General features: G+C 39.0%; 1 protein-coding gene across 3 annotated transcripts in view; it reads left to right on the top strand.

The window, feature by feature from the left end:
• rptor (regulatory associated protein of MTOR, complex 1) overlaps window positions 1-13,551 on the top strand; it is a 179,817-nt gene that overhangs the window by 79,680 nt on the left and 86,586 nt on the right. For all 3 annotated transcript variants that reach the window (XM_042427087.1, XM_042427078.1, XM_042427071.1), the window contains exon 8: window positions 9,722-9,781. In XM_042427087.1, the coding sequence (XP_042283021.1) occupies window positions 9,722-9,781 (60 nt within the window). The remainder of the gene's footprint in view (window positions 1-9,721; window positions 9,782-13,551) is intronic.

Here is a 13,551-nt window from a genome sequence, read left to right as displayed (position 1 = left end):
GTAGCATCTCATTATCTTCATGTATGTGCTGTAAACAGTATGTACACCTTCAAGAGCAGGAACACAGATGAGGTTTTAATGGAAATGCAGCAGCAGTAAGGGCTCACATGACCACATCTTGTATTCCTTTCATTCAGCAGGAGCTCCCCTGACACACACCCACATACACACACACACACACACACACCCACATACACACACACACACACACACATCACAGCCTCATTATGTTCATTGAGAAGAAATGTGGCTACATATGTATTCTCCTTTTTCCAGCTTCTATAGGTGAAATGAAATAATCACAACACACCACTCTGGTCTTATTCTTGCCTTGGGTTTAATAACTGAAATATAAATTACTTGTAAAATTTTGACACATTCATCTTTCCCCCTCTTGTCTCGTGTTAGAGGGTGAACTACAGAAGGGAACTGTTACATAACACTGCATATGCCTTGGCTGACTAGTTCCTGTAGACCTCTGTGGATTTAAAGGCAGCAGCAGGTTTACCTCAGAAAACCCCATCATACGTGCATACTAATGGCAGCGTCTGTTTACTAGGACCTGATCAGCAGAAAGTTGAACCCTGTTTGCTGCCACTTGAAACAGGTTTTGCATCTCATAATAATGTACAAAAACTTAAATTATTCACCTCCCTGAATATGATCATTGTATTATATTTTAGCTTTTTTTTAAACAGATATATGGCCACTGAAAGTCCATCTCAAGTCAGTCTCTAAAATAGCAACGGTGGTCAGTGTTGCGGATTTGAAACCCCATTGAACAGACGACATGCAGGAATTCGTCCCTCTTGAGTAATGAAGGTGAACCCATTATCAGCAGTTTTACCCTGCCTTGCATTTTCAAAATTAAATTGTTTAATCAAATTGTCACAATTAGTGACAAAGTACCCCGTACTGTTATTCCGTCAAAGTAGTGCTGGTCCATCTCTTGGTGGTTTTTGGTTGGAGGTGATGGGGCACATCCACAATGCACAGACGGTAGATGGGAGGTTATTATAGACCCAACAGTGTATTTTTGCCCCAGGGCTCCCTAACAGGTTGTTCCAGTTATGCCCATGGTCTGTGGTAACAAACAGATTCTCTTGAAGATAAAAGTCATCACTACTCAGTCGTCTGTTTTTCTAGAATCTAGCAAAGTTGGGACAGAGTTGGTGAAACCGACGATCTCTGTTAAAGCCTCATGTCAAACAATGTGAAATAGTTATGAGGGACCATAGAATGAACAAGAAACATCTGTGGGTGCATCTGTTTGTAAAGCTTTGAATACATACAGATACATGGTTGACAAGTTAAAGGAAGAACCAACATACGGTACAGTAGTGTCGTAGTAAAGTGTTGGTCCAGCTTTGGTGCTCCTTGGCATAGACTCTGTAAGTCTCTGGAACTCCACTAAAGATATTTCCTCTTTTTTGATGATGATGATGATGATGGTGAAGAGAAAGAATCTCCCATAGGTGTTCTACTGGGATGAGATCTGACTGTGACTCTGGCTATAGAATATGATTCACATCATTTTCATACTCAAACCATTCAGTGACCACTCGTACAGCCGTGAATACAGCCATTCAATCACCAGAACATATTCAGGTTATTTTGGAGGGTCAAATGAGTCTCTATCAATGCACAATATGCACAATAGTCTACACACTTAATGTCATCAGGTGGCATCTGCTTATTACTGTACATCCAAATCAGTTTAATTTGAATGTCAGACTTATAGCTGTGAGTCAGTAAATGTGTTCATATTCCAGCAAAATCACCATGGCTGCTGTCATAGAGTCTCAACATTTGTTCCATTATTCATTGTCGGAGCCGCTCCAGGATTTGTCTCAAGGTGACATCATCGATAGAGTCTGTGCTGCTTGGGTTTTTAAAAAAAATTTTTTTTAAAATGGATCTGTACAATATTATAGGAAGTAACATGTGAATTTTAAGGTGGATCTTCTTTTAAACTGAATAGTGCCGTAGGCAAGGTTAACATCCCTGTATGTTCAGGAAATGTATTTTAATTAGCATAATGTGTACAGTATATCACTAGCACTACACTTTGATGTTAATTAGAAGTGAAAGCATTAATGGGGCATGTTTCTATGCTGATCAAGCAGGACCCTCTCCATCTTCACATTTGTCCTGAACGTTAATCATAATGTATCATCATTTGAAATTTTGCTCAGAAACAATCAGCAGTTGTACTGGACTTTAGGAGTCCACAGCCACTTAATGAGCAGCTTGATATCAGCTTTATGTAACAATGAGTAAGTGGAAAATACTCCAAATACTCCTTTGTTGCTTATAATCCTTTATACATATATTCGGCTACAAAAACCCACAGGAGCCATGTACCATTTTGAAATGAAGGCATTGCGTTGTTTTTGCAGCTTATTCCCAACAATAGTTTTGCCATGTAACATTAAACAACAAGCTGAACATTACATATCTAACATATTATGGGCTTATAAAATTGATATGGTTAACATAAACATTATTATTCATGTTATTGAATATGATTTTTGAGTTGAAAACAGCTTCCTGTTGCAGCTGGAAACGAGGTTGATGGTGAGAGAGCATCCGGAAAACCAAAACCAAGAGTTAAAAGATTGAAAAATGCTCCGTCAAGCTGAGTGGGATTGCAGGGTTGGATAATAATTCTCTGTGGGTTTGTCACCATGAGCAACACTTTTCACTCTATTTGTAATTTTTGACCCACTGTAATATAAATAAATATTGATTCGTTCAGCTCTAAGAAAAACAGTTAGATTAATTTAGCCAACAACAGAGTAGCTGTTTTAACAAGAGGTAGAGTTAGGCTACATTTACAGTTCTGTTTTTTTTCTAATAGTTTCACATCTGATCGTTCAGGGACCACACTGCCTTAAGATTACTGTTTTTGCTATACTGTTAGTAGTAACATTCAAACCAGGATCAGTGCTGATCCTGAACTGAGAAAGGACTCTGTGGCTCATCTGAGACAGACACATAACAACATTTCTTTAAATTAGAAAACAGAGAATTTTAACTCAAATGCTGGGAACGCCAAGAATTCATGATTACAAGTTCTGAAAATGTGCTGACTATGAGACCAGGCGGCTGTGGCTCAGGAGGTAGAACAGGTTGTCCGCTAATCGAAAGATTAGCAGTTCGATCCCCGGCTCCTCCAGTCTGTGTGTCGAAGTGTACTTGGGCAAGATACTGAACCCCAAATTGCTCCTGAAGGCTGCACCAGCGGTGTGTGAATGTGCATTAGATTAGATTCTGAAGAGCAGGTTGGCACCTTGCATGGCAGCACCTGAAATCAGTTTATGAATGTGTGTGTGAATGTTGTTAAGCGCTTTGAGTGGTCAGAAGACTAGAAAGGCACTATATAAATGCAGTCCATTTACCATTTACAAATTGACCTAACGTTAAATTGACTTTCATATCTATTTAGTTAATCTTAAAAGATCAGGTAATTTAATTAAATTGACAGCAAAATATTATTGTAAGAATACAATCACAAGGTCAAAGCCTTTTGCACTTTTTCTCAGCTTCCACATTCAGCCCATCATCTGTGGTGATTGTTATTGATTATTCGGTTTTCTCCACCAGCACTTAAAGCTGCCATCACGCCTGGGAGCAGAATTTGAATTCCAAAAAAGATCAAATTCATGCATGGATTGGGAGTTTGTATCCAACAACTGATCCATCCTGACTGTGACGTAATCCATGGCACTTAAATTCAAAGGTTCTTCCTACTGCCTGAGAATAATGAGATCCCACATGACATCAGTGTGAATTGCTGTCTCTTTAAAGAAAAGCACAGGCCCTGAGTGTGCCTGACACTCCAGGAACAAAGAGGGGGAAGAATGTAACCAGGAAAACTTATTCTTAAGTCTTAATGATCAGCAACATATTGACTGAAAGCCATGATGTGCAAAACCTGCATTGTCATGTGTCAGCGCTTTGCTGTTTGAGGTATATCATTGTTTTCCCCAATACAGTACAAACCAAGACAGTTCCACGTTGACTCTTGAATTTCATTTGAACCACTGATTAAATATTTTGTTTATGTTTTTGTCTGTGTTTGCTGCAGATATAAACAGAGATGATAAACTCAAAATGGTGTCTGGCAGGAACAGACAGACGGGCTAAAATAAACAGAGCATAGATATAGTAGAGGTTGCATCAGGGAGAGCGTGTTTCCATCCAACCCCTGAACAGAGAGATGCAAGATCCCCGCAGGCATTGAAGAGAGGAGAGATAAGGAAGGAAAGAGGAGAGGACAGAGGAGGAGGAGGCATGGCGAGCACTTGCAGTGTTTGGTGACATCAGTATTTATAGTTATTTTGATTCACAATCTGCCTATGAAAAAACTCTATTGTGCTCTCTCAAATGATAAAAAACTTCATTCCGATCACGCAGTGTGATCAGAGGAAAGTGATTCTGTGAGCGCTTACGATCACAGTGTCTGAACGTGAACTGTAACAATTCCCCTCTGGCTTGCTTACACTATTTTTTTTTCAATATCAAAACTACAAATGCAACAAAGCAAGTGAATATGTTTACTGCTTAGCAATGAGAGACAGGGACCAAAAGTAAATAATTAAAATGGAAAATGTGTTGTCTAGTGTGTGATAAGAAGTGATATTAAATTATGTATAAAGTGGGTATCAATCTATCAATCCCTGTGACAAACTCAACAGGGGGATCAAGCAGGGATGCAGATGCATGTTTCAATCCATGGAACCCTGAATATCTACAAGATAAAAGTGAATCTTTAGTCTGCACAGCAAAGCAGGAATCACAATGGCCTTCTACAAGCTGACACCAGATTATACGTTAGTTTCTAAGACTTGATGTCTGATTTGAATGAGAGTTGTGAGGTCAGTGGAGGGAGCTTTTATCAAGGCTTGTACTGTATTGTCTCAGATCTGTTGTTGCTCCGGTCTTGCGTAAAACTCGCTGGCCTTGGGAAAATATCTGCCGAATTCAGAAGGTGCGTGGTAACAAAGCAGAAATAAGACTCCTGAATTTGTGCCCAAAATGCTGTCAAAACTTTCATTTATAATTTCCACCACAGCCTCCATGATCATCAACCGAGAAAGAGGCAGAAAAAAGGCACATAGAGGCATGAGGGAGAGCGCACAGTTAAAGCACCGCAGATAACCATCACTCTGACAAAACACTCAATGCAGAGTGAAACAGATGAAAGAGCGGGGACAGTTAACAGATATTTAGAATAGTTATAATTACAATTAAAATAAGTTCTCTTTCAAATCAAACATCCCAAGATATGAGTGGAGAGTATTGTTCTTACAACCGCATTTATAACCTTTTTTTACTCAAACGTAGCTTAACCATGTCATGTGATGCTAATTCAGTACACTTTAACAACAAATATTACTGAGTCCACAACAGAAAACTGCAGATGAACATTTAATATCCAGGAATTCAGATTCTAGACACTACCACTGACTATCCCTGTAACACACTGGCCACAATTTCACACATCGACCATATACGGTCCATCCATATACTAGGTTTTGACCTAGTCTTGTTTTATGGAAAACATGTCAGGCACAATTTATTATTCCAGTAGATGTTTTTTATATGTCCAAAAACATGTCTGGAGGGGAATTCACACCAACACTATTCAAAGGAAAACATATAACTTCATAATTCATCTCAGCCATGACTTAAACTTGGAAAATAAACATCAGTCAGTCAGAGGTGATGGGGACAACTTGCTTTTGGTTTTAATCAGAAAGATTTCCAGAAACAGCTGGACATCATTTTCTTTATGGATTTTCAAGTCAACCTCTTATTCAATGTTTGAGCCAAATGATTTGAAAAAAAAAAATAAATAAATATTGATGTAGTTAGAGCTGTTTCAGTGGTCAGTTTTGCTGAACAGGAAAGTGTAAGGATCACATATATATAACTGCTATTTACTTAAATTTACATTTGGCAAGGTGACCATCTTTCCTCCCTGTCAGCCACACATTTGCAGATATGTAATCTGTAATAGTAGCTAATGTCAGCCTATTTATGTCATGAAACAGATTTTAAAGGTTTGTCATAAGGAAGAGTAATTTTTCTTAGGTTACATAGTATAAATCTTGGTTCGGTTGATTGTATTTTAGCACGTTAGCATGATAATATTTGCTATTGGCTCTAAACGTAAAATACAGCTACGGAAGGGAATGTCATTATTTTTACAAGTTTTTCATGATATACCAAAACACTGAACAAAGTGAAAATTTAAACAGAAAAAACGAGTCTGCACGCCAGATAATGCATTTATTAGTATAAATGTTCATGGGAGCATTATCAAGTGTGCGGACTCTATTTTTCTATTTTTCCGTTTATCACATATTCTCCTGTCCAGCACCTGGTATTTATCATTTGGATGTGCCTGCTAATCTGATGATGGCACTAAATGAAAAGTCAGGGGATCACCAAATTTATCTGGCGAGGATCATGAACGTCTGTACCAAATTTCATAGCAATCCATCCAAAAATTTGTGATATATTTCACTTTGAAGCGAAAACGTCTACTTGCTGGTGGCACTAGATGAAAAATCAAGGGATCACCAAAGTCATTAGGATGCATCATCTTAGAACCATGGATGTCTGTACCAAATTATGTGGGGAAAGTTATGTCTTGGAGTAAGGGATTTGAAACCCGATAAAAGATACCCAGAAAATGGATGGTAGAGGTGAGGCACACTGTATCCGTATAACTCACCTCACCTCTAACTGTTTTGAAAGTAAAGTAACCTTTTTTTCTGTAAGGGAACTTTGGGATATAACAACTATGGCTGGTGAACTAAACGTTCCTACGCTGAAGAGATCACAGACAGTTGACAGAAGTACAGAAGGGCTGGAGGGCAGAGATGAAGAGGAAATTGAAGGATTATTACGAGCAGAGAGCAATGTGGCCAAACTTTAATTGGTTCGCTGAATAAGACAAAGTGAGTGTGTGGGCAATGAGAGGAGAGGGTGGGAGTGAGCGTGTACATATTAAACTTTGAGGAGGGAAATGAAGTGGATCTTGTGTGAGGAAACTACTGTACTGCTCCCAGAGTGGGGAGGGTGGAGGAGGAGCGGGATGGGGGCAGAGTGTCTCTTCTGGTCCCCACAGAGCAGGCTGTCTTCTTCAGCTCATTACTCCTTCAATCAGCCTTCCTGTCCCAAGTGAACGTCTCTGTGCTGGGTGATCTCAAATCTAATCTGATCCGTCATTGACCTAAAATAATCATGAGATATATCACACTGTTCTATGAAATCATTTAAATTGTAAATATGGAAAATCCTGTTTATTAGTGAGGTTTATTTGTAACCAGGAGCTCTGATTTAGACTCTTCTTAATCCCTCATGTTCCAAACCTCAGTTGTTCTGCTAATATAATAATTCATATGACCCGTTCTGAGACGGGAAAGCAGCTGCATGTGGTAGTGAGGTGATCTTGGGATCATGTGTTAACTGTTAACTGCTGTTTTAAATATAGACAAAACCTTAATAATGAGTAGTTTGAATATTACTCAACAGCAATACTCCACAGAAAATGTTTGAAAGGTGGCTCTGAAAGGTTTGTAGCTTGCTTCTTCCCAGAGGAAGCTTTTAATCTTCGACAACCTGCTCACCACTGGAATCCACTGCAATTGCTGCCTACAGCTGCAGTCCTCTGCAAAAATAGCCTAGTAATTTCCCAAAGAAACTGCACTACTCTGCTATTTTCCAGCTTTATTTCCATTTGGCTTTGCTCCGTCCTGTATCGTGTTGAATGAAACCAACATGTTTCCATATAACCAACAAAACTTTTTTTTTTAACCAGCTTGTTCTCATCTGCACCCTCCTCCAGCTGCATGCGTCATTTTGTGATCACAAATATGGTTAATTACATCATTTTGAACTGCAGGTGGACATTCTGTATGAAGGAATGAATATATCGAACATATCAATATGACTAAAATTGGGAGTCATAATGTTGATTTTGGTTACTTTTCGATTAATTGTCAAGCCCTGGTTCACGTTGGTAGATTTCTGGTTGGGTGAGTGATGGATCCAGTGCAGCTCACATAGAAGCTGTGGTAGCATTTGCTGGGAGCAGTTAACTTCACATTTATCATGCTGATTGAAGAAATATGCCAACTGATAAGCCAATAAGAGTTGTATTTCTGTATGTGAACTTAAAACAACCTCTTCAGCTACAGTCCCTTTCATGGGCTTTTCTGTAACCACAGTATTTTTCATGGATGTAGCTAGGTAGCTATGTAGGAAGACGGTATCCCCATTTCTAATCCCATCTTCAAAGCTCTGATATGATTGGTCAACTGTTTCTGCAGCTGGCAGAGGCAGCTGTAAATGAACGTAAAACAACACTACTGCGAAGGAGTAAGCTGGCAGCTTTTCAAAACTACATTTCAAAGCTACAGGATGTGTGTGTGTACATATACATATATATATATTACTGTGCAAAAGTTTTAGGCACCCTAGATGTTTCGATTCTTATCCATTATGCAATACTATCAGGGAGGTGTCTGATCGGTCCATAATTTATTCATGACATGACAATGACCCCAAGCATACAGCTAGAGTCATAAAGAACTATTTTCAGCAACAAGAAGAATGATGAGTCCTGCAACAGATGGTATGGTATGGCCCCCACAGAGCCCTGATCTCAACATCATGGAGTCAATCTGGGATTACATGAAGAAGCACCTGAGATGACCTAAATAATAAATCCACAGAAGAACATTCTTTCTCCAGGATGGTTACAACAACCTACCTGCAAGTTACCATGAAAAACTGTGTTAAAGTGAACCAAGGAGAACTGCTGCTGTTTTAAAGGCAAAGCTGCTCACAGCAAATATTGATTTCATTTAGGTTTCCGCTGTTTACTCAACTTTGTAAGAAGTTAACTGATAAATTAAAACAATTTATAGCAATATTTTTGTAAGTATTCTCACTTTATTTTTAGTGCCTAAAACTTTCGTACAGCACACACTCACTCATACAGTAGGGTCCAAAAGTCTGTATCCAAACTTTAGACTGGTACTATATGTTTAGTTTAGTGGCAATAAAATAAAATAATTGCATCAATATATCTTTAATTATAAGAAGTTATGTCAGGTTGACCTAGTGAGTTTTGCACTGCAACAACTAATGAGCATATTAAACCAACTATTCAGTACTACATCAGTTTACTTAAAATTTAAGGCAATGTAGTGTCACCTTACTTCATATTATGTTCCTTGCAGTTGATGCACACACACAGACACACCTGCTCTCCTCCAGGTGTTTGACAACTCGCTGTGAGCTCCAGCGCCTCCGCTCACGTCTGTCGAGCCTCTGACTGCCAACCTGCTGTTACTTACAGCTGGCCCGACCTGTCGGAGCTAACCAGGCACAGTAAACAATAACCCCCATGCCAGACATTTCAGAAATATGACTGTGTCTCCCGCTGCCCGCCCCCCTCCCCTTTGACTCTAATTCAGCCAAAATACACTTATCAAAGTGCTCAGTGGTTGTAATGTTTGAAGCTCTCGTTTTTCATTCGAGTGTTTTACCCGTTGATTGTTTCTCTTGTAGGTCATAAAATCTGTACTGTAGAGGCCAAACGTTTTTATTGCTTTGTCTAGTCTTTGAGCACCTCTTGTTCTCCTCCCAACCCTCATCAGCAACTTTTCCCTGTCTGTTTTTTTTTTTTTTTTTTTTCAAGGTTTTGTATGCAGAAGAGTGCCAAGTTGGTGCCAGGGGTGACGTTAGACCTCATCGAGAAGTAAGTGGCACTCCACAGCCATATTAAAAACACACACACAAACAAATCACTCTGTCGCCGCTCTTTCCCTCTCACTGTCTCTCTCTCTCTCTCTCTCTCTCTCTCTCTCAGGAGGGCACAGTCTAGAGAGATCATTATTCTGTTTTCTTCATGTCTGTCTCTCTCTCTTTGCCTGTCTTCCTGTCTGTGTCTCTTACTGTCTCCTCCTTATTGTCAGCCCTCTCTTTGTTGTTCCATCCTGCAGGTATAATTCTCTGCCTTTGTTTCCCCCTCACAGCCAAAGCAGCAGTAGTTTGGCAGATTTAAAGCTCCACATTTCTTCAATAAACCTGCGGGTGCCGACCGTCTGAGCATGGAACATCTCTCGCTCTTAGGCACACACTCTCAGATTGATATTGGTGCTCAATATGGATGTCATATCTATAAAGTTTTAAAGTTTTAGTAGTTTCACAGAACCATCGGGGGTGGCTTTTCTTTTCTTCCCCTTACGTGCGGGGGAGAGTTAAATGACGCCCATAAACTGAGGAGACTTAGATTTAGAAATAGTAAGTGACTTAAAAGCAGAAAAAATATATGTTGTTGGAAAACACCTCCAAGCGCCAAAGTTGAAGAGTGTCTCAACAGGCTCTTTACGATGATTCTCAGTCTGTTTGTTAAAGTTAAATAATCGTTTTTCTTCACCTGATCAAGCTATGATTTCAGCCTACACGACACAGGTTGTTAGGGCTCGTACACAAACACACATGCACGAACAGTACCCGCGCATCTGTATCTTCCACTAGACTTTAATTAGTTTTTGGCTGAGGGTTTGTGCAGAGACATTGTGAGCTTATCTGCTCCTCTATGTCCTGTGTGTCTTCGAGAGTTGTTTTCAGGTGTGTCTGTATGTGTCTTTGTTTCTGTGTGTGTGTTTGTGGCGCTTCCGACTCCTGTTAGCAGGAGCTGTCCCAAAATGACGCACTTTTATTTTTCTGCCAAAACTTACATTTTACCTGCTCTAGTTTGGAGAAAATACTTCTAATCCCTCACCTCAGTCAAGTGAACAGAAGTAGTTTTGATATTACTGCAAATTCTCAAATTGTAGCCTCATTTATCTAAACTGTAGAAGGATGCCAGAACTTTTATATGAAATAAGTTTATATTAGAGACATGTGTTCATTTCAGATGTTCATAGTATCTATATATGTATAGAATATAAGAGGCCTTCCTCATTTTTGATCTGCTGCCTTTTAATTTGCTGTTGTTGCCATTTACTGTTAATGCCAAATCAACGTTTCCTCCATGTTTACCCATCATCTTCATAAATTGAGAATAATGTACACTTCCACAGCAACACAGCAACAAAGACATTTTATACTTACTAATCAACCTTTCTCTCTCAGTAATTAATTCCAGTCACTTGTACTTTGTTGTTTTTTTTGTTCGGTATTTAGCTTCTGTTAATGAAATCTAAACCTTCCTGCACTGATGTTTAGCATAATCAGCTCCTTTTGCAGTAGACCTTTACTTTAAAACATCTACCGACAGCATTGAGTTTCATTGATAGCACCTTAACACTGATCCAAGTAATGGCAAAGGAGAAGCAATTGAAATTAATAATTGAATGAAAATTTCTAGCAGCGGATTGGTGAGTATGGGATCACTCTGTTGTTGTATTTAACTAATGCACTTTATTTAAGAATTTCCATTATCTCTGGAATTTTTTTTGTTAGTGTCTGTTCTTTAGTTGTATTTTTCTGTGTTCTAGTCTAATGAATGAGGAAGGATTTGGCTCACACTTCACTTTTCATTTATTTCTTCATGTGTCACATATAATATCTTGAAGTAGAAGTGATGCATCTACCCATTGTGTTAAGGCCTTTTCAGAGTCGCAGTAATTGCACATAGAGAGGTGCAGACTAGTAGCTGGATCATTTTTGGGCGGGTGACTCACAACTATTGATTTGTTTCCCATGTTTCTACATGATAAATAAGGATTATCCACAACTTTCACCTTTTTCACCTCTCCACATCATCTTTGACATTGTTCTTCCTTCTATTACCATTTAATTATCTTTCTAATTATTAATCTCATTCACTTGCTTCCAGTTTTTCTTTCATCTTGTTATTTCTCCACATCATTTCCCCTATTGCTTTTCTTCTCCTGTCAAACCCCACTTCTCTCCAGTCGATAAGTATTACACAGGAAATGCTCAAGTACTGTAGGTATAGCTACTGCCTAGTGGCTCCCAAGGCAGGATGGGAAACCACTAGAGCGATGACAAACACCTTTGAAGAAATAAGGCCTTTTTCCATTTGTCTTTCACTCATTTTCTGAATTCTCCCTTCTCAACCTCACCAGCATCAGTTGGTGGGTTTGACAACTCTGAAGCTCTCCATTCATGCTCAAGCTCTTATGTTCTCTTCATCTTTTATCACTTGTTTTGACAGAATAAAGAATGGGCTTCTGTGCAGAGGAAAAAGTAATTTATGACCCGCTGGCTGTAAGGAGAGTTTTAACACCCACAAACGTCACACTAGTTTACGTCAGAAACGGTGTTGGGAAATGCATTCTCACCTGATCTCTCCTGTTCAGCATTAGTGAAGCACTGAACAGAAACATCAAAGACGTCACAGTTTAACAACGGTTTTAGAGTCAGTCTGTCACCTTAGAATGAAATTCAAAATGGTTCCTGTCAAAGACAAACAAACTGTGATCTGAATACAAAGCTACAGTCACTAACCATCATTGGCAGTGCTTGGATGAAGTCAGCTCTAAACCAATGCATGCGAAAGAAACACTCAGTATAATTCCACTACATTGTAGGTTCAAGGCCTATAACGGCTTCTCAAAATGTACTGCCACGACTACTGAAAAACTGTTTCACTTCAACGAAAAAATTCCTTGAGACTGCGAGGTGAACCAGTCATACCCCGGCTATTCTGCTATGTTTTATAAGATCCTGTGCTCTGCTCTAGTATCACAGTGTCAGCTGTCTGATTCAGACATAAACACATCAGGATTGTATACTAATAACAAGCCACTAAGGTTAAGAGAAAGAGTTCTTGCTCTTCACGCTCTCCTGAAATTGGATTTCAAATGTTGATTCCAAACAATATTGAAAACCGGTAGATACTCAGTAAGATACATGACCTTGAATTGATGTAAAAAAGAAAAATATTGATGGTGAAAATTAATCTAAAAAAAACAAAAAAACATCAAGAATTACAAAAAAGTCTGCGTTATGTTCCATCAGGAGAAAATTAACATTTAAAGGGGCCATATAATGAAAAACTCACTTTTTCAGTGCTTGTGTGTATGTATTTGGGTCTCCGATGTGCCTATTAACACACAAGCTGTGAAGTAAGACCACCCAGTCAGTTTAGTGTGGGCTGGCTTTCTCTGTACTCATGTAATTCAACAAGCCATTCAGATTTGATGCCCCTTCTGACATCACATGGGGCTAAGCTAGGCTAAACTAAACTAAGGGTGAAAAATATGGCGTATTGTGGGGCTGGACCGGGGGACAGAGCCGCTGCTTGCCGAGGCACCACCTCTGCTGATGTCATCAGTAATAGACATCTTAATTGCCGGTGAGTTTATGTAATTTTAAAGTTACACAGTATGTAGATATCTATATGTATAAACAATAACGTTACTGCCGTATTTACGCCTTTAGATTACATTATTTTGAGAATGGATGGAGCAGCTACAATGTTAACATAGCTCTGATCAATCTGAACTTTGTTCAAAAAACAAGCATTTTAACAGTTGTTTGCGTGTCTTCTTG

The sequence above is a fragment of the Thunnus maccoyii genome, chromosome 2 (assembly GCF_910596095.1).
Source record: "Thunnus maccoyii chromosome 2, fThuMac1.1, whole genome shotgun sequence".
NCBI classification, from domain to species: Eukaryota; Metazoa; Chordata; class Actinopteri; order Scombriformes; family Scombridae; genus Thunnus; species Thunnus maccoyii.
The sequence above is the reverse complement of the archived record's forward strand: the minus strand, read 5'-3'. Positions and strand labels throughout refer to the sequence as shown.